General features: G+C 37.9%; 1 protein-coding gene across 1 annotated transcript in view; it reads left to right on the plus strand.

Annotated features, from left to right (window-relative positions):
• The window catches only part of ACOX3 (acyl-CoA oxidase 3, pristanoyl), a 35,211-nt gene extending 15,194 nt beyond the window's left edge, over window positions 1–20,017 (plus strand). Inside the window, exons 7-17 of the mRNA XM_010000275.1 lie at window positions 8,136–8,232; window positions 8,635–8,817; window positions 10,156–10,278; window positions 11,550–11,670; window positions 12,156–12,275; window positions 12,900–13,013; window positions 13,520–13,635; window positions 16,142–16,316; window positions 16,759–16,826; window positions 17,514–17,600; window positions 19,898–20,017. Coding sequence (XP_009998577.1) covers window positions 8,136–8,232; window positions 8,635–8,817; window positions 10,156–10,278; window positions 11,550–11,670; window positions 12,156–12,275; window positions 12,900–13,013; window positions 13,520–13,635; window positions 16,142–16,316; window positions 16,759–16,826; window positions 17,514–17,600; window positions 19,898–20,017 — 1,324 coding nt within the window. The remainder of the gene's footprint in view (window positions 1–8,135; window positions 8,233–8,634; window positions 8,818–10,155; window positions 10,279–11,549; window positions 11,671–12,155; window positions 12,276–12,899; window positions 13,014–13,519; window positions 13,636–16,141; window positions 16,317–16,758; window positions 16,827–17,513; window positions 17,601–19,897) is intronic.
• The last annotated feature ends 2,559 nt before the right edge of the window (window positions 20,018–22,576 follow it).

Genomic DNA, 22,576 nt, shown 5'->3' on the forward strand with positions numbered 1-22,576 from the left:
ATTCATTAGTGTTTTAATTAAAGCTGTGTAGTTTAGTTTTCAATCCAGCCAAGTCTCTCTCTTTTTCTCTCTCTCCTTCCCTACCTGGGTTGGAGGGAGGGGGGATCGAGAGCATTGTTGTCGGACCTGAGTCAAACTGTGACACTGATATGACCACATTAACACTGAAGAAGCTGTACACTGCATCTCTGGAGAAGTTATTTATGATTTGTTGCTGCCCTGTGTTCCTTGCTTGTATCCAATCAGGCAAGAATATGGGAGGAATGTGTTCTTCACTGCCTGCTAAAGCCATGCAGACTTCGGTTATACTCAGACCCAGCTACATACCTACTGTTCAGTTTCCATAAAGAAATGTGTTATTAACATTCTGTTTAGCACAATTATAATAAAATCTATAAAGAGATAATGAAGTATTTTCCCAGTGCAATGTAGCAGATTAGAGTGCAGAAACTAGTTGTCCCAGAATGAAGAATTACATTATCCAGTGTTTAATGTTTTATTTGAAGTGTGTTCTAAACTGAAGTAACTGTTTGCATTTAAACAGGCAGATCACCAAGTGGAGAGCTATAGTCTTCCAAAAATAAATCCCTTTCACCATATATAAAAGTTTCCCATAGAGTATTGTCTCCAGTTTTTATTGTGGTAGAAGAACAGAAAGAACAACTACAGTGATATCATACTGTGTTAAATAAATAACTTTGAAAATGTCTCTGTTTCAGTTTTGTATGATGCCATGGAAAGCTATCACACAACTAGGTAAAAGTACCAAGGCTATACTTAGTGAAAAAATGTGTACATTTCTAGAACACCACTGAAGACAAAGAATTTGCTTTGGAATATCAAGAAATAAATTAAGACTGGCTTTTGTGTAGTGCAGCAAAGGCAGCATCGCTTCACTAAGGCACCGCAGTTCAGCTGCCAAATGGTCAGTGAACTACTACTCCCAGCTCACACCACTGAGAGTATAAGGACTCCAGCCAGGCCTTTCTTCTCTATTATTCTTTCATTTTTCCCTTAACAAAGTTTTTATTAAACCCTGTCTGAAATAAAGATCATTCTGATACAACTTCATACTGAAGTTTACAGATTATCACAAGAGCATAAATAACCCTCTGAAAGCCTGACTATTTCCTGACCAGAACAGTCCATGGACTGAAAGTTGTCCCTGTTAAATGAACTCTCCATTCCTAAACAAATGCTAGAATAAAGAAAAAAGCAGGTCCACATCATAATACCCCTCAGGAAACATATAAGGTAAAGCATTTAAGAAAAGCATTACCCCACACATGCAAATATTTGGTGTTTCCTTAAAAGGCAACAGAAGTAACCAAGCTGGTTGAGTTGATACCTTTTGGCACTTTAGTGTTCAGGCAGTGGAAATTTTTTATATCAGCAGAAAGACATCATCTGATAGCCTTGATGGTGGGCTTTAAATCAATAGAGATTGTGCAGGTCAGTGACTTAGCAGTCAGGGTAAGCTGTTGGTAATGGCAAACATCAGAGGAGAATGAGAAGACAGATGGGGAGAAGGGATAGGAAGATTTAACTCATGGTCAAAGCAGGCTTGGAGACAAGTTGGAGCTGGGAGACACAGATTCTATACTTCAGACCAACTGCCTGCCAGAAACAGGGACCTTTCAGAGGATTTTGCCAACAAATATCATTGAACCCTCTAATGCAATAAGGATTCCAAGGGAATGAAATACTTAAAGGTGTTTACAGCTATTGTCTACATCTGCATATATTTAGAAGTCCCCAAGTGAACAATAATTAGCTCTTCCTGCTCAGCCACACACAAATGACACTTTCTTTGGGGAGCTTTAGTCAGAATGAAACCTTAGAAATAGAAAAAGTGAGCAACACATTGACCCTATCTGATACTCTTGAAAAGGCAAACTATACAAACATCAAACCACATAGTCAGGTGTCTGAGAGAAGTTGTGTTTAAGTTACTGAATCATCTGAAACAATGGTTTCAGTTTCCAAAGTGCTAAGGTGTCATTTCCACAAGGGGGAAACCAGGCAAAGCTTTCAGCAAATGTTTCAAAGAAAGTTGTGTGAAAAGCACTTGTGTAGAATTGTTTCATATGAGGATTCAGGCTGATGGACACAAAAAGCAGAGGAGTTCCACATCTTTCAGAAGGAAATTCATCCAAATTGTTGCAATATAATTAAGGGAAAGCACCAGTTACATCTCCTGTGCCTCCACCTTACTGTTATTACTGTAGGCACAGGGATTTCTTAGTTGAATTAAAGAAGGACTTTCATCTGGCCTTTCCACTGTGCAACCTCTTAGTCCTCAGCTAAGTCCTGTGCCTACAGCCACACAGACATAAGGCACATCACTGAGGCTTGGCACTTCATTTTCTTACTCAAAACATGTTCTTTGCCCTATCTGAAGGAATCCCAACATGTTTGTTCAATGTTATGCTGCCTACTACACTCCAGATTGTGTACTCCTTGGACAGTATCATATTGTATGTTTAAACATTCACTGATTCAAGGAAACCTGATTCATTCTTTGATAAGCATAAGCCTAAATGCAGTAAGATATAATTATCAACAAATTAAGGCATTTAAGTTCTATGATAAATGACATAAGATAAAACAAAGTTGTACTGGAATTCTTCTCTAAACCACCTCTAGCTAAAATTCTTTCCTATACTTCTTGGTATCTCTAACCACAGTTTACAATACTTAAAAAACTGTCAGACCAAAATGCATTTTGGTGTTTATGTTCTGCAGAAGGCCATTAAGACTACCACATCTGTTCATGCTTCTATAGTAAATCACAGCAAAGCATTTTTCTTCTCTTACAAGAATTTTTATGTTTCCTAACTCAGCTTATGTTACACAATTTCTCATGACTTATTTAATTCTAAACAGTTATTCTTGTTTTACTAATAATTTGAGATGAGTTGTATGAAATTCTAAAAATTAACAAAGGATCAGCACTTTCAGCTCCTGTCAAGCTGCTTGCAGCACAAGTCAATAGGCAATATGCCCATAGAGTACTGACAAATTTTATAATTCAGGACTTTCTTCCTACCACATATTTACTCATTTAAGCCATAGGCAACTTGTCCAGTGGTCCATGGGTCTTGGATCAGAGTGCCTATTCTGAACTAAATCTGCAATCAGCAAAGACTTGTTGAAACTGGAAAAGGGCAAGACAGACCCAGCAGAGCTATACAAAGTCAGCAAAGATGAAGCATGAGTAAAAGCAACCTCTGATATTTTTTTCCTTGGGTGATCCTTAAATAAGTGCCTGTCACAAAAGGTTTACTTGCGCATTTAGTTAACACGCTTTTCAGGTTGATTTTACAGACAGCTAACACCCCCTATTCTCATCAAGTTTATTTGGTGTATTGTGGTATGGCAAGCAATGAAGTTTAGTGTGAATACCCAAATGCAGAACTCAAAGACCAAATTTCAAATCTTGCCAGAATTCACCCCAGTTTGATTAACATGGAGGAATTTTATAGATACTTTGGCTTTTCACCATAAAAAGGTCATGTTTCAGTAGTAAAGTCTGAGTTCTCATACAGAATGATGTTTTAAGACGGTCCATGGCCGGCGTCCAGGGAGGACTCTGTTCATCCATCACTGTCGATCCTCAGACTTGATCTCTCGTGACCCCCATAACTCTCTGCTTTCTCCAGCAGCAGCTTCGGGATTCCTCGGGACTCTTTCCAGTTCAGGGAAGTGCTGTGGGAGTTGCTGGGGTGGGGGGAGGCGAGAGGCTTTTTGCCTACACCTGAATATATCTGTATATAATTGTATATATTTTCTTGTATCATTCATTAGTGTTTTAATTAAAGCTGTGTAGTTTAGTTTTCAATCCAGCCAAGTCTCTCTCTTTTTCTCTCTCTCCTTCCCTACCTGGGTTGGGGGGAGGGGGAATCGAGAGCATTGTTGTCGGACCTGAGTCAAACTGTGACAGTGGTTTTTAATCAAAATAATTCAAGGTAATCTTTTATGTGGTACAGAATTACCTACATTATATTTATGTTGGACAGATATAAAACTTCCTGTAAGATTTTTATCTCTATCCAACAAAACACTTCTTCTAGATTTACCTATTTGGGGTTCTGTCACAACAGGTAAAAGTGGCTAAAACTGTTTAGGTCATTTTGGGACCTGTTTTGTTTGGCACATATCTGCCACATGTTCAATATTAAATTTTCTAAAAGTAGATTATTAATATATAGGTTTATATACGAGTAGATTTTAATTTGCTTTTAAGAACTCTAGAGTTTCAAGCATGTACCAGTAAAAATAATTTTCTACAACTGCACAGCTTTGCTAAATTAACTGATCATTACAGTGTAAACCACAAAAGGACAATTTGCCATCTTGTTAATTGTCATTACAACCATGAATCTCACACACAGGACTAAACATGCTCCAAAAACCCATTTGCAAAGAGAATGTCTTAGAGCTGGCGCTTTGAAATCTCTTCCTAATCTGTGCCCCAAAAATTGTATCATAGAATCATAGAATGGTTTGAGTTGGAAGTGACTTTAAAGATAATCTATTTTGAATCCCTCTGCATGGGCAGGGACACTTCCCACTAGATCAGGTTGCTCAGAGCCCCGTCCAGCCTGGCCTTGAACACTTAGAGGGATGGTGCAGCCACAGCTTCCCTGGGCAACCTGTTCCAGTGCCTCAACAACCTCACACTGAATAATTGCTTCCTAATTTCTAAGCTAATGCTCCCTAGTTTTAATCCATTACCCCCTGTCTGCTTACTACAAGCCCTTGTAAAAAGCCCCTCCCCAGCTTTTCTGTAGACCCTATTCAGGCACTGGAAGGCTGCTATGAGGTCTCCCCAGAGCCTTCTATTCTCCAGTGGAACAGCCTGAACTTTCTTAATTTTACTCTCTCAGTATACTGTCTTTGTAGGAGAGGTGCTCCAGCCCTCCAGAAGTCTTAGTGGCCCTCCTCTGGACTTTCTCCAGGAGCTCCATTTCCTTCTTATGGTGGGGACTCCAGAACTGGACACAATGCTGCAAGTGGGGTCTCATGAGAGCCAAGTAAATGGGGAGAATCACCTCCCTTGACCTACTGGCCACGCTTCTTTTGTTGCAGCCTAGAACACTGTTGGCTTTCTGGCCTGCAAGCACACATTGCTGGCTCATGGCTGCCTCAACCAGCACCCCCAGGTCCATCAAGGTCAAGTCTGTTCTCAATCCATTCTCCTCTCAGCCTGTTTTTGTGCTTGGGATTGCCTTGACCCAGGTGCAGAACCTTGCACTTGGCATGCCCCCACCTCTCAAGCCTGTCAAGGTCCCTCTGGGTGGCATCCGTTCCCTCCAGAGTGTCAGCCTCATGTCCTGGTTTGAGCAAGGATTAAGCCAGTTTTCCTTTTGCTGATTTTTTTTTTTTTCCTTCAGTGAGCTTTCTTCTAACTACCAACTGTGTGTTCTGCTAGGCTGATAAGACACTGGAATGTTTTTGTAACTGCTGAGCTCTGCCGGCTCAGACACTGCGGGGAGATCTGGGGCCCCCCCATGCGAGGCTGGGTTAGACGGACAGCAAAATGGGCCAGAAATATTCCATTCCATATATCTACGTAGTCTCGGGGGAAGGTCAGAGATCACAGAGGACAACTTCCTTCCTTTTTTTTTTTTTTCCCCTCTCTTCTGTTCATGGCTGGCATCCGGGGAGGACTCCATCCATCGCCGTCGACCCTTAGGCCCAAGCTCTCCTGACCCTCATCACTCTGTGCTTTCTCCAGCAGCATCTCCAGGATTCCTCGAGACTGTCTTAATCTTAGGGGCGTGCTGTGGGAGTTGCTGAGGGTGGGGGAGGTGAGAGGCTTTTGCCCATACCTGAACATATTTGCATATAATTGTATATATTTTTTTATATCATTCATTAGTGTTTAATGAAAGCTGTGTAGTTTAGTTTTCAATCCAGCCAAGTCTCTCTCTTTTTCTCTCTCTCCTTCCCTACCTGGGTGAGAGGGGGAGGGGATCGAGAGCATTGTTGTCAGACCTGAGTCAAACGATGACACCTCATCACACAGTCGTGTTGTCAGCAAACTTGCTGAGGGTGTTCTCAATGCCACTGTCCATGTCACCAACAAATCTGTTAAACAGCACTAGTGCAAGTACCAACCCTTGGGGAATACCACTGCTGTTTCTCTGGACAATTCTTTTCAGTGCAACTGTCCAGCTAATTCCTTACCCAGTGAGTGGTCCATCCATCAAATCCATACTGTTCCAGTTTTGATACCAAGATGTCATGTGGGACAGTGTCAAAAGCTTTGCACAGGTCCAGGTAGATGACATCAGTTGCTTTTCCTTTGTCCACTGATGCCATGACCCCATTGTAGAAGGCAACCAAATTACTCAGGCAGGATTCGCCCTTGGTGAAGCTATGTTGGCTGTCACCAATCATCCCTTTGTTTTCCATGTGCCTTTAGTCTAGCTTATGATTCCAGCTTTTATCACCCTTTCAATAGCTTTTCAAATAATATTTTATTGCTTTCTTCTATGCATCTTTTCATACTTGGGAGGGATCCTCTATAGACATCTATGAAGCTCCCTTCATTTCATCACTCAGATTCCTCCTTAAAATTCTCATTTACTCTAATAGCTTATAAAAAGATGCCAATGCTTAGCTGCCAACTGCTGTGACAGGAAGGTAACACACCAAGAAAATAGTCATCTGTAGTTAGTGTCTGCCTCACTGCTTGAACACATTTGTGACTACTTGCCTTATGTTTGGATTGCAAGCTCCAAGGAGGAAGCACCTTCTTGTAGTTCTATGGCTGCACAGTAACTAGTAAAAGAGAGTGCTAAACCTTGCCACACACACCTCCTGTAATTAAAGTAATAAATAATAGTTAAAAAGCTAAACTTCTGTCTAACATACATACAGTTGCTTACAAATATTGGAGTTTCTAGTTTTGTGATTGATTTGAGATATAGGGAACAGAGAATGAGAGTGTAACCAAAATATTTCTTTTGAATGAGTTTTTTTTCATTTTCAGTGATATGAAAAAATATTAACAAGGATGGAAATGATATTTTGGGAAATTCTGAATTTGCTTCTGTTAAGAGAGTAATGTTGTCTTACTGGAACTGGCATTTAATAAAGCGCTTTTTAGCATCATTTAGACCAAGAAGCACTGGTTGTTGGTTAGGATAGCATGCTTTTCTCTGTGGCTGAGTCCAAAATTTCTGTGTATCTCTAAGGCTGAATAAATTCAGTATGCAGAGATGTTTCCTTGGAAACACCTCATAATTTTAAAGCACATGCAGCAGCATAGCCTTTATGTAGCTTATTAATGTGAAAGACCTGGCTCTCGTGAGCCTTATTAAGTAGATCAGCCTGTGTTGGCAGGAAAAAGGAATTCACTTTGATTACAAATACAGCTTTTCAAGTGCTATTAGATACTAAGGTATTTGTGAGTGGAGCTGATATTACTGCTATTCTGCCAAGCTGTGTTGCCCATTTGGGTGAAACAGTTCATAACACTTTCTTCCTGAAGAGTATGAATGCTCAGGACATTTTCTAACAACTTCCTTCTTCATGGCTGCTAAGGGTGCCACAATTTCTAAATGGTTATCTTGCTCTTCCTTTTTAAGATGCCACATTCCAGGGAACAGAAATCCTAGTTTGAGTTTAAACAAACGAGAATTCTCCACTGTGTTCCTTCTCAGGGCACTGTTTTCAGCTATGTCCTCATTTGTGTTGTAGTAACATGAATGATCCTCACAGTTCTGTGGTTTGGGCTCGTAAAAATACATAGTGTCTCTGTTCCAAAACAGTCTGCAGACTGGACTGTACAACACTTCAGTGGAGCACATGGTTCAACAGAATTGTTTGTGGCATGGAATTCCTAGAAGTCAGAATGGCCCAGTCAGGTTATAAGCAGGAGAAGGAAGTTGTGCATCTTTCTAAGCTTTTTGATAGCTGGGATATCAAACTGAGGAGCTTACCTAAACTCATGCAGACACTGAATTTGGTTCAGGTTTCTGGGCTGTTGGTGAAAGTGTGTGTCAAACTGTCTATGGTCACTAATACATAACTCTTGTCTTTGTTGTGACCTTTTTTTGTATTGTAGTCACCTCAGAGTATGTCAAGGTAGATTTTACATTTAAACATTGTATTTGTTTAAACAGATTTGCCATGTTCCACAATGTCAGGATACCTAAAGAAAACATAGTGAATACAGCTGGAGATATCACAGCTGAGGGGAAGTACTCAAGTTCAGTCAAGGTATGAATCAAGGCTTTGTTTCATTAATATATTCATTAAATATACAAAGATGTAAGTAGGTTAAGAGCTAGAGCATGTTGGGAAGTACTAGGTACCTGGACTTTTAAGAGTGTTAACAATTTCACATGAGATAGTCAGAATGCTTTTTTTTTATTATTACCTTTTAGAGGTGACTCAACTCACCTTACTGGTTTTACTGACTTCTTGCTCTTTGCACTGCCTCACTGATCACACAATAGTTAAGAGATTTGAGTCTTGCCTGAACACCTTATCTGAATTTGTCAAGAAACAGAATTGGCCAACCCTCTGGGCTTCTGATCATGCTTCCTGAGTACTATATTTATGGGGAATGTAAATGAAATGTTAGCCTCACCATTCAGTCTGTGCTTTTTATCTATTTAGGATGTTAAAGCACGTTTTAGTGCAGCTCTGGGATCCTTGTCAACTGGCAGAATTATGATCACGACCATGTCCTCAACCAATTTAAAGCTTGTTTTATCAATAGCCATTCGCTTCTCTGCAGTTCGCCATCAGTTTGGACCAACTGATGATGAAGAAATACCTATTCTTGAATACCAAACACAGGTAAATACTTTGAAATTCACATCTGTAGACATTTGTATCATTAAACTCATATTCAGAGCTACTGCAGATCAATTTTGCAACTGAAGTTAGTGGAATTAGAGCTGTCATCTGAAGTGTCAATCTAGCACAGCTATAGGTGTTCATTCCAACCCAAGATCTTCTACTAGCATTACCAGGCTTTTGATGAGAGATCTTGGAATAGCAAACCCCAAAATATTCATATGAAATACCAAGAAACATTTGTCTTCTGTAACAGTAAACTTTTCAGAGAAACACTTTCCTCCATGCACACATGAAAGTACTGCAGATGTAGAAATTAGTATTTGTTTAAAAATGTCAGTGCTTCTTTTACTGCTATGCTAATTTTCTCTTTTTTTAGCCTCTATTATTTAAAAGTATAAAAATCAATTCATTGTTGTGAAGCCTTAAGCTAGCACTAATTTTGAGAGGAATAACCAATGTCTTTCTACAAATTATGCAGACAAAAACCACCTTTTGCTTTGTAAAAATCGAATAACAGTACGTAGAGTTACTGTGAAAAAGAGAAAACTTCCATCTTTTGAATGGGAAAGGTTAGTATAGAAGTGCTGAAAACAAAGCTGTCCAATTTGACCTTGCAAAGTGGGTGCTTTTTTCCAAGTTTGCACATAGGCTTGCAACTTTGAAAGCTTTCTTAGGTTTCTACAAGCTGGCAAAAGTGGCCTTTCCACCTCTGCTGAGTAAGCCAGGGTCCCATTCCCTCTCAGTTTTGCTCAGTTTTGACTTCTTCTCTGAGCTCTGCTTGCTGAACCTCCCATTCCTTTCTTGCTTTACCACAAAGGCTTTCTGAAGTACTTGTTTTCCATCATGGGCTCTGAGTTGCATGGAGCAGCAAAGATGCTCTTTTCTCTGATTCCCAGCCCTGTTGTTGTTCATGGAATGGAACCAGCACTAACATATATACAGGAATGAACAAGCAAGTGAAACAGTTACAACTTCTGTTGCCTTGAAGAAACACATGAATCATGACTGGCCACAGCATGCCAGACATTGTATAAACACAAGGAAAAAATAGGTCGTTGGTCCCCAAAGCTTCAGTAAACTTTTTGCACTGGTTTAACTTTTAGCAGGAATTCATGAAAGGCATTAAGTAGAATAATGTAACTGGAACTTGTGTATAGAGTAGTTATACTTACTTATGTTTATAAGTGGTTATTCTTAAGTTTTCTTCTCCATAAAACAGCTGTTAAATTTGAACAAAGTATAAGCAAATGGGTTGGTTCAATATTATAGGATAGTTACATATATATGAAAAATATATATTAATTTGCAATCATGTCTATTTCATTTTTATTCCAGCAATGGCGTCTTCTTCCTTACCTGGCTGCTACATATGCCTTAGATTATTTCTCCCTGTCACTGTTTGAGAACTACATAGAATTTTATGCAGGCTTATTGACAAAGCAAAGGAGTCAGAGGCAGGTGGGATGATTGCATATTTCTTCTTTGCTGAGTTCTGACTATAGTGGACTGGAAATTGTTAAATAAATTGTCTTAGGCCACCTTACAATTGAGTACTAGAGCAGTACCTCAGAAATATGGGACATACAAAGTAATGATTAAAGTTGCATTCAAACAGACATGCAAATTGGTCTTGATGGTGTGGTTAAATTTTATCGATTTCTGTGGGATTTAAGATTATGTTATTTTGCAGAACTGTTTATCATAAATATATCATGATAATGCAAAGTCAGGTTATAATTTGAAAATTATGCTGCAGGGGCCATATATCACAGGTCTTCTGAAATTATACTATTCTTATTTCCTGCACAGGAAGGAGTCTGGCTTGAGTTTGCAATTAATATTCATGCATTAGGATAAATATTTTTGGAGGTAAAAAATAAGACTTTTGAGTCTTAATGCTGAATTTTTCATCCCTGGTCAGACCACTGGAGGTTACCCCTTCACAGAAGAAATACTTTGATCTATCTCTGTGCATGGATTAATTCTCAACCAAAGTAATCATGATAGAAAAAAATCTGATTGTTGACAGTATTAAGAATGCAATCCTTATGAATTCCTTTTATTCTGCATGAGATCTTAAGACAAACAAACAAAACCAACCAAGGAGTTACTTTTAAACAAGCTTAGGTAGTATGAAACCATTGTTTACAGAAACTGGAATTCCAAGCACCGTTTCAAAGGAAGCCAACAGATTTAGTTTAAGTGCAGGACGGACAGTAAGGACGTACATTAAAGTTTTCCTACTCTTTGTAAAATTAATGCTCAAAAGATCAGTGAAAACCATGTAAGGCAGTAAATAATTCTAAACGAGCCTGTGCTGAATGGGGAGAGAGGGATTGCTGTTGCCACAGAGAGGAAAGAAGCTTTCTATGGACATGCCACCTTCAACCATCTGCCCCTGTATCTTTGGAAGGAAGAGGTTGGCAAGCAGTGAACAACCCATGCAATGCCATGCCAGCTGGCACATCTGAGCTAAGATGTACCCCTGTCTCCATTACCTGGCACAAATTATTGCTGTCCCATGTAAGATCCATGTAAGTGCTGAAGATTTTTCAGTTGTGGCAGAAAAAATATGCTCTGCCCTTACTTAGATCTCAGAAAATTTTATATATGTATTGCCATTTACTTGTTCCTTCATTATAAAGCAGTACACATACCCTTGACTTTAACTGATCACTCTCTTATTTGTGTAGAAGTTATTACTTACTTGCAACTTGTTTTTCATAAAGGCTGAACTGGGACGTGAGATTCATGCTTTATCTGCTGCCAGCAAACCACTGGCTTCTTGGACTGCTCAGCAGGCAGCCCAGGAGTGCCGAGAAGCTTGTGGAGGACATGGTTACCTTGCCAGTAAGTTACAGAGTACTACATGCACTGACCAGAAACAGAATGGTTATGTCCATGTGTCCTTTGGCTGCTGTTGTGTTCTGATGTCTGAATTTTATCGATATGTTTAAAAAGGGCTTTTTCCTTACATCAGTTTTTTTACAGTTCGTTTTAGACCTGATACCACAAAAAGAAAGGAACCTGTGCAGCATCTGCACTAGCATTTGGATAGACTGTACAGGTGCTTCAGTCTCAGTTCCAAAAATAAAGATGCAGAATTTATAGATGAAAATTCCTCCCGTAGGATGAATGCCATGCTTTTCTAAAATCTTCCCAGTATATTAATTTTCATAAGCTAAACAGCAAGCTTTGGCTCTCATTTCTTGGTAGGAGTAGCTGTACATACAGGAACAGACAACTCGCATTTTGTCATAGAATAATTATCTCATCCCTCTTAGCTTCCCTTAGAACATCACATTATATTAAATTGTGCACTTTTTCTTATTAAGTGAATCGTCTGGGTGAAATCCGAAATGACAATGATCCAAACTGCACATATGAGGGAGATAACAACGTCCTGCTTCAGCAAACCAGCAACTACTTAATGAGCTGGATGAAATGCATAAAAGGTAAGTTTTCACTGTGGGACCCAACAATGTGTAGTTAATAGAATTAAGAGGAAATTTCATGCCAAAAGCAATTGACAGCCATTTAATCATTTTGTAGACCATGAGTGATGTGCTAACAACACCATCATCTGATATATTCACACAACACAGATATTTGCTGCAAGAAATACTCCTTCTCCCAAGTCTTGCAGAAGCTAGCTAAATGTTTTGCCATGCCTAATCCCTGAGAAGTGCTGTTTAGGTCAATGAACTACCCCTAAAATCGTCTTTAAATCTGGGTACCCTTTGCTTATTGAACATAAAACAGTTCATTAGTACATCAGTACATTTTATAGTTCTTTAATGATTTTGTTTCAATTTTCTAGCAGTGACTTTCACTGCCATATTACAGAACTGGAAAACTCAGCAATAGGGGTTGAATCTTATGAGGCTGGTAGAAAGTGCTGTTAGGTTTTTCAGCATTTGTCTGCCAGTCCTCATTTGGCTGGCCTAGGCCATAATAAAATTAATATCATGGCCTAATTGTATCCAGCCTATCAAGTGCACGCATGGCTTTGTCATAGGCTTTTAGTTCCAAAGAATCTGATTTCTCATAAATTATTTTTATTTTCCTTGGTATTTCAGATAAAGCTCCTTTGGAATCCCCTTTTGGAACAATAAACTTTTTGCAAGACTATCATCGTATCTCTCGCTGGAAATTCACAGCCATTACTGTTGAAGACTGCATGGACTCCTCAGGTAGCCTTCTGCTGTTATTAAACTGATTCCAGATTCTTAAATTCCTTTCCAGGGGAAAGCATTTAGAGATTTGAGGTTCAGCCTCTGCTATTTCATAGGTATTTGTTCTATTGCTATTTCCTGACTTTATTTGTTTTATATGCATTTCGATTCACTAAGAATTTAGTTTGTATTTTAAAATATGTCCTGTTGTCCATAGTCTCAATTCTGGAATGGAGGACAGCATCAGAAATTTTTCTTCTGTTTTTTTTCCCCACTAAAATAGCATTTGTGATCCAGTTTTTTTTGCCACTGTATTGTTGTTTTCAAATTAAACTGTTGTAAGGGGCATTGATTGCCACTACCTTATATCACTAAAATACCTTAGTTTAGAAAACCATGCAGCTGATTTATAAATATGTTAATAAAGGCTTTACTTTTGACAGTTGTTTTTGATTGCATAGAGAAAAATTGGTAATGGTGAAAGAAAATTCCCTGCAGTTTTCCTGGCTTACTCTTTTTCACAGTTCCTTTAGCAGCATATAAATGGCTGGTTTGCTACCTGCTCCGAGAAAGTGACCTAAAGCTGAGCAAAGAGAAGCAGTCTGGGCAAAGTGATTTTGAGGCAAAAAACAACTGTCAGGTAATACTTATTCAGCTTTCTTGTTTTATTTACTTATTTCATCTGAGTTTGTCAGATCCTGATAGTTTTATCTTCTTGTGTAATGAAGTACTGTTTCCTCAAGCATAAAGCAGTAAGTCAAATAACTAATGAAAAGTAATTCCTGTCCACATAATGTTGTATTGAACATGATAGCAAGAGGACAGTTACCATCACCAGAAGTCTTCCAGGATATATTTCCCTTCAGAAAAGTTGCAGACATGTGCTGGGTGATGCCTGTAACTTTGATAGCACAATTCTGAAGACTAAATATGCTACTATTAAATCCAGTGCAGCATCTGATTATTACATCTCCATCTACTCTTGTGGCCAAATACATACTGTAGGAAAGAATCTTGCTCTGGCAGGTAGGCAAACTAGATGACCTAATAGGTCTTTTCCATCTCTAATTTCTATAGTGCAAAGTGCTCATGAAAGATACCAGACTGACAGCATTGGAACCTGGAGAGGAAACACTGACAATCTACATAGAGCAGATCCACTCTCCCACCAGAAAGTTTTAACAGCTAGGAATGGCATAACTCCAAATTTTAGTGTATGTCACCAACTCCCCAAATTCTTCCGTTACCTCCATGAGAAAAGCTGGCTTACATCCAACAAAGGAACACTTGTCATTTGTCACTGCAGAGAGAGATCTGTTACCTGAAGATGGTCAGTGTCATACACCTTATCTTGGAGCTTATTAAAAAAATCAGGAAGGAATATTCAACTCTACACTTAGAAAGAGCCAGCCTAGTTTCTACAGGAGATGGCCTATGTGCAACCACTGGTAGAGTGGAGGAAATCTTTTCTGATTTTACCCTAAAAGCAGTTTATTAGAGAAACTCTTCAGAGTTAAATTAAGAATGGGAATTGCCAGAAATTCAAGTCTGATTGCCTGTCAGCTAGCCAGCTCTTGGGAGGCTGGTGCCAATGTGTTAAGAGAGAATGGTTTGCTCAAAAGGATGAAGGTTCTCTTTTATGTTCAAATGTGATAGAATTGAAAGATACTTAGGCACATAACTGCTTTTGAGACAGGTGTTGATATACCTTAGGTCATCAGGTTTTCTTTTTTCCCTGCAATTCATCATCAGGACAGTGGGATTTTTTTTTAAATGGCATGCCTAAGAAACATCTGAAAATTATTTACAAGCTGTGCTTTACAGACGTGTACATATTTGATTTAAAACTTTCTGGGCATGAAGAACATTTCTGTCAGCTCAGTGGGTCGCTAATATGTAATATTTGTTCTTGCTGTGGGAGACCTGGATGAGTTTCCTATCCCTGGCTTATTTTGGTTTGGAAATAGCTTGGTAGAAATAAAATACAAGTGCAAGCAAAAATAAAGGAGGAAATAGAATTATAAGGGAGAAAAATTGGACATTAGATTGTAATGCTTCATTTGTGATGTTGAGTTGATTCATTCTGACTAGGGAACTGACATTCATATCTGAGCTTGGATATAAGTAGGCCACAGAACATCTATCAAGAGAGAGACAGTAGTCTTTGGAATATGCTTTTTTAAAATGCAACAGTGAATTTAAATGCAAAGATGATGCAAGTATTTTAAAAAAAATAAATCAACTAGTTCTAAATGGGGTAAAACCAAACACCAGTTTGCAGCATTCCAACAAATCAGCCACAACAGCAAAGGTTTCATATTCCCCTTCTGTTCACCAACTTGAATGTTTTCAGTCAGCAGTCTATTTCATGGTAGGACACATGCCATGATACAAAAAAGGTGAAATATATAAAAGTAGACAAGTGTTCTGTGTGAGGACCATCACTTAAGGCTTTATGCTCCTTACTAAAAGTAACTGGTGACTTGCCTTTCTGATCAGATAGTTGGCAAGGATTATTTGGATAGTTCTTTCAAAATATACTGCAATCTATTGCAGTCCATAAACAGAATCCCTTCGTGCTAACATGTTCAGATTTTTAATTTATTACTTGAAGGGACTGCAGTAGGTTTTAAGTAGGTCACCAAACTACTTTGCAGATTTTGTACTCCTTTAAATTTCTGCATAATACTGAATAAATGTAAAACTGCCTTTATCTTATCAGAGTTACATGAGTTTATTAATGAATCTAAAGTCAGCAAACCTTATGTTTCATGGTCTTCTCTTGGATGTCAACATTTGATCCCAGACTGTCTGGGTGCAACTTTCAAATTACACTTGCAAGAAAATCTGCACTCCCTTTGGATTGGTATAGGAGAATACCCAAAGTAGAGCACAGTGAAAAATAGTGGAAAAAGAGAAGTTAGTGTTATTTCCAAGATGCATTTCACAGCCAACTTTTTCAAAGACATTGTAGAAGGAGTTTTCTCCTAGAGTTTCTTCTTAGGCTTTTTTTAATCTCAAACTAGATCAGCAGATCTAAATCAACAAATCTCCACTAAACTCACTAGAGCAATGCAATTTTGCACCAGCTGAGGATTGATTCCTTGTGTTTTGTTTCTCAGTGTCTTTCTGTTCTGTTTCCTAAGGTGTACCACTGCCGATCATTAGCCATTGCTTTTATTGAACACACAGTCTTGCAGAGATACCATGACTACACTCACGAGCCCAGCATACCATCTACTCTGCAGCCAGTGCTTAAGAATCTCAGTGCTCTGTACGGACTCTGGTCTTTAAGTAAACATCTGGCTGTGCTTTACCAAGGTGAGATCAGGTCCCTGAATACATTGTGCATGTCACTTCATTGAAGTCCTAACTTGGCAGGGGGAGAGAATCTGCATTAGGATTTAGATTAGAAAATTTTCTTATTGCCTGTGAAATGTAAAACAATTATTCTGAACAGAATTTTCAGGAGCAGGAACATGGAGTGACAAATTAACCCAACAGACTCTCTTAGCTCAGAGATGACAGAGGGCTCCCAAGTTTTGCAGCAGACAAGTGCTTGGGGGTCAGGAGGGAGATGCTGTAGCATTGCTTGTTAATGAAAAAGGCTCCAAATGTCTTAGATTAACAATTTTGCAGTCAACTCATTAATGAAAGTCAGTCAGTCTAATTAAACAGGAGCCTCTCGAATACTGGACGAAAAAGCTCCTTTGTAAAAGAATTGTATGAGTGTAATCTTGACTTTTTGTGAATGTATCTGCAGGTGGCTATGCTTCAGGTGAACACGCTGGTAAATTCATTCAGAATGCTATTCTGGAGCTCTGCTACAGGGTAAGCCTTCAAGATTGATTGTTGTGATGAAATAATAATATAGTATACAAATACTAAATAGGACATATTTCAGTTATTCTGTACTTCGAGGGGTAAATTAGCAGGATAGTATATTAATAATTTCTGAGTACATTTCTGTAAAGTTTAGTAGCTTACTGACCCTGAATCTAGTCCTAATTTTTTATTTAACAAAAAATGAAAAACAGTATATCTTACAAACTAACATGCTATGATTTATGGACTGGCAGTCTTGATAGGAAAGCAAGTGAAATAGTGCAGTCCAGTCCTAATTATTTCATTATTGTGTTAGTTCTTTTTTTTTTTTTTTTCCTCTCTGTTTTTTCAAACTGTATTATATTGTTCACAGCAAAATTTCAAAGAAGAATCAGGACATTATATTTTTAAAGGTCAAAAATACATGGTTATATGTGTTTAGACTCTACCACTGTGGTTAAAATGCATTTTAAAACCCAAAAGCAAAACCCAAAAACCTTTAAAATACAGTCTCATTTGGAAATTACCCTGGGAGGAGAAGTAGAATAAACTTAAGACTCTCTACTATGGATTTCTCTTAAGGTACCAGTAGCTGGTACTTTGTGGAAATAAGCTTTATGCTACTCTGTAATTCACAGGTAGCCACAGACAACAGCAGAAGTTGCCAACTGTACTACTTTTGTTTTTAAACAGTTAAAGGATGATGCAGTTGCTCTCGTTGATGTCTTTGCTCCTCCTGATTTTATTCTCAACTCTCCCATTGGTGCAGCTACTGGAGAGGTAAGAAAACCCATTTTAGAATTTGTAGGTTTAATGATTAAGAAGGGTGTTGCCTGGAAATAGCCGTAACACATCCAAGACACTTCACAGCCGTCCAGGAAAAGAAGGACACTTTTCCAGTGAAAAGTAGTAGAGTTAAATTGATGTCAGCAGAAAATGACATTTTGCATTTGCTGGAGATAGACTTTAATGGGAAACTCATTCACTATTGCTCTAGATTGCTCTTGGGGGCATCAGTGTTGTGGAACAAAAAATAAATAAAACATATCATCTCCTAAGATTCCTTAAGGAGTAACATATCTTTAGTATATAACTGAATACCTTAGAGAAGTAGTAAGGTATATTTCTTCTCTGCCTAGAACTTTCTCTGCGTTTATTGATAAATGCAGTGCACTCACTTTATGTGAAGTGCATACAAATGGTGTAGAAATTATTTCTTTAAATTCTTCATAAAATGTATATGAAAGAGCTTATGGGAGGGAAGCTTCAAAAGTAACGTAAAGAGAAGGAACATCATCTCAAAGAATATCTGTATTGGCCAAAATCCAATTTCACCCATTATTCTGTCTCTAACAAGCTGTAAGCAGATGCTGTAGGCAGGAATATAAAACATGGTGCATATACACCCTTCCTAGTATACTACCCCTCAACAGTCAGCTGGAGAATTCTTATCAGCAGGTGATGAAACTGTCATATAATGGATTTAACAAGCTCCTCTTTGGCTAGCTCTTGGCTCACACACATACAGAAGCCATAGAAGCTTATTAATATTAGAGATTAATATTAGGAATATCATTTGTGAGACATGCAAATGGCACCCTAAACACTATCGACTTCCTTTTGTACTAAATATTGCATAATGTTTGTGTACTGAGTCTTACTGAGAAAATAATTTCAAGCACTGATATCCAACCCATGTTCTGCAGAACTGTAAGGTTTTCTGAACTACCTCTAAGTCTGTGGTCTTCAACTTGTGTAAATATTTTGAACTGAAATTTGGAATAGGCTGCATATCCCTCACTCAAAGAAGATAATTAATGAAGCTCCTTGACTCCTATCTGTCTATATTTAATTTTCTACTTGTTGTTGTCTTTGGAACTTCTGAAAAACTGCAAACATTTTAGTAAAACCTACAGTATGGTAAAGAATAGATTATCCAAGCATAACAGGAAGGTTCATTTGATTCAGGATAACCTATGTTGTGCTGCAGTGCAGTGCTTTGCACCACAACCCCCACTGATCACAATCAGAGCAGTTTCCAAATTTGTTATGGGCAGCTTTAAGCACTAAATAAGAATTCAGATTCTCTTTAAAAGAAACTTCGATGGTGTGGACAACAGTTCCCCACAGGAGTTTTGACAATCTCAGCTTAAGTATGCAAAATAATAAACACATTTATTTCAGGATAAAAAAAAAATAGAAATATTAAATCAAACCTGGAATGTAATATGTAGTTAAAACAAGCCCACATAATCCAGGTAAAAATATAGTTAATATTAAATATATTATATTTCAGTATTTATTTAAATCACAAATACCTAGGACTAAGCCATCTTTTGATGTAAAAGAAAGGCTTTTCTATTTACATCACCATATGCTTTTATACTGCATTCATATTGTATTATAGAGTACTCCAACTTACTGTTTGGAATATTCCTTTCCTCATCTTTTATAATGTTATTTAAAGTCTTAAGCTTCAGTTGATGATGAACTGCTAAATGTTGCTGAAATTACACTTTTGCAGAATTTACTTCCCACGTACTTTTTTTTAACCTTTCCACATAAAACTGCACCTTGATGAAGATAATGCATTAACAGTCTGCTTATCAGAGAGGAATTTCTTATGCCCAGATTGAACACTTCAAACCTGGGAGAGAAGTTATGTTACTTTCCAGAAATGTGTTGAAATAAAGGTGAAAACAGACATGCACACGTGCTTTCAGACACAGTCTTCTGGTTTGGACAGAACAATAATTTGCTTAATATAACCTTGTTTCCAGATTTCTGCCTTTAATAATATGACTCATGTCAAGTTGAAAACAAGAGCTTACAGATGTTACTGGGTTTCCACTCTTATGCCAAGGATGGTCTAGATGATTTATACCTATATCTCATGTTTACAGTACTTTGAAATTTTGTACTTTGTATTTATTCTTTCCTGTACGTAATTATTGCCATTTCTTATATAGAAACTCAATCATGATCTCATTTCAACCACTAAGATATTTTATCTTACAGAAGTTTTCTTTGTTTTACTTTCTGTATGAATTAATCTTCTTTTTATTACTATTTTGCAGTTATATAAAAATATATGGGGAGAGATGCTTCAAGGCAGCAAAGCTCTGAACAGACCTTCATGGTGGGCAGAATTTTGTATTAGTAAACCTGTTACAGGCAGATTGAGGTCAAGACTGTAAACAACTTGTGGGAGGCTGGATGGCCTGAGACTCAAACATCAAGAGGAAAGGAGACCATATGTCAAACACTGAAAATGAAAGAGATTTTTGTGGAGAAGTGCCAAGTTTCAAAATAACTTTGAAATCAAGTCCAACTTGGTGTCAGGGGCTGTTGGCATAATAATGACAGTAGCAAGAGCAACACATCTGCACACTATTCATATCTACTCAATTTAATAAAAAAATTAAGATCCGTTATGATTACTGTTTTGCAAAGTTTCTATAAAGGAATATATATGAGATATATAAAGGATCAATCTCTTCACTTTACTGTCATATTACAGGTCAATATTTTTTTTTTTTTTAAATCCCACGAGGGGTTTTGAATAAACTGGACAAAAGCAAAATAAAAGAGAATTTAAAGAAAAAAACAACACAACAAAAAAACAAAACAAAGCCAGAAAAAAAAGACATCAAGAACACCAACAGTGATAAACTGTCTTAAGGGATGGGAATAATTTCCAACAGCCCCTTTGATGTCTGTGAAACTACTCTGATTTTCATCATATGCTTCTGTGTTGAAGTTCTTGATTGCTCTTTCAAATCAGGAGAGGATTGGGATTATAGATAATCTGTCTTTAAATTGTGTATAACTCTGTAGATAAAATTAATTGAAAAAGACTCATTCATACATCTTTAAAAAATAAAATGGGTGGTAATGCAAACTTGTAAGTCTTCTGTATGTTCTTGATTGTTTATAATTTTTTCAGTGCTCCAAAATCAGATCAAGCCTGAAATATACATGGATATACAGAAGCTGCATCATTGTATATAAACTGAATTATTATAAATATGGTCTTATAAGAACATACAACAATGATATACATTGTTGAACATATTAGGATATTTCTCACAGCGATGTTAAGTCAAATATTTTTATTCAGTGATAGAGAAGACACTAACAAAGTTTTGAAAATTTAGAATATTTTATGTTTTAGATATGCTATGAAAAATATTTTTTTCTTTCTTGTATATATGAACTGAAGCACTGTTAACACCTAAGTGCTGTTGCCCATGCTGTTATGAGTAATCCTATCAAGCCAAAGAGATTATAGAATTAAAATTTTAGTATTGCTTATGGCTTATCAGGCATGAATTATGGTTTGGACTATTAAATAAATGTAATTTCAATACCTGTGTGTTGCATTTTCCTTGAACAGAATCAGACCTTTGTCCTTGTGGGGTTTTACCATTTCACCTGTTGTTGCAGTGTAAATATGTGAAAGTACTGTATCCTGTAATCCCCAACATAAGAAGGACATGGAGCTCCTGAAGAAAGTCCAGAGGAGGGCCACAAAGATGATGTGAGGGCTGGAGCACCTCTCCTATGAAGACAGGCTGAGAGAGTTGGGGCTGTTCAGTCTGGAGAAGAGAAGGCTCCAGGGAGACCTTATAGCAGCCTTGTAGTGAGAGGATGAGGGGTAATGGATTAAAACTGGAAAAGTGGAGATTCAGGTTAGACATTAGGAGGAAATTCTTTAGTGTGAGGGTGGTAAGACTGGAACAGATTGCCCAGGGAGGTTGTGGAAGTATTCAAGGTTGAATGGTGTCACAATCCGAACCCACTTTGGGGTCAAAGCTGCCTTATCTCAGGGCAAAATCGCCCTGTTTGTTTATCAGGATTTTCTGACACCAATTATATATATACTCAGGATAGGCATGCTCCATGCTCCCTCATACCCAGTACAAAGCCACGGGGCAGCAAAGGCAGGCTCATTCTATGGGCCAGAGCCCTCTGCACTAAATGTTACCAAAACTCTAGGATTTTTTTAATTAATAGCTGGATAGCCATTCTGTAATCAGTTATGATTTTCTGACCTGTATGTTAGGCCATTACCTGTGTAATCAAATTACCAAAACACCCTTTTCCTCTAAAGTCAACAATAAGCCAAATGTTCTAGGAGGTTTTCTACATCCAGCTTCTCACAGGAGCAGAAACTGTAAATGTGAACTCGCAGAGCTGCAACATGGAGAGGGAAATATGTAATGAAATTTGGCATCTTGTTCTCTACTAAATCATAGGGCAATAATTCAACAACTACCACAAGATGTCATTATTATATGCAGTTCATTCCTCTTTACAGAACATTAAGTAAAAGAGGCCTTTGGCAGAACAGAATAGTCACTTCCCTCACAGTTCAAATGCCAAATAAAGCTGGATGTGTCATTTTAACTTGGTTGGGGAGCTGGGTCAAAGGCTGTCAAATAATTTCAGTCCAAAACAATTTGGCCGTGGCAATCTGTCCAGCTGCCATGGCAATCTGTCCAGCTGCCACGTGAAGGCAGCTAAATCTGTCACCAGAAAACTGAATCCAGGAAGGCCTGAAAAAAGCCTCAACTTAGAGCTTCCACTGTGCCTACCATGACTTGTCTCCTAGATAGTGGCATTTTCCTTCTTCCTGACTCTGCCAAACTACCTGCCTACCTATGGTATTTCAAAGTGGTTTCCTCTGTGATGTGACATTTCTGCTGATGTGACTCAGTTAAAGCAAAAAAATATCTTTTCTATCAGGAAAAAAA

This window comes from Chaetura pelagica, unplaced genomic scaffold (assembly GCF_000747805.2).
Source record: "Chaetura pelagica isolate M959 unplaced genomic scaffold, ChaPel_1.0 scaffold116, whole genome shotgun sequence".
Taxonomy (NCBI): Eukaryota; Metazoa; Chordata; class Aves; order Apodiformes; family Apodidae; genus Chaetura; species Chaetura pelagica.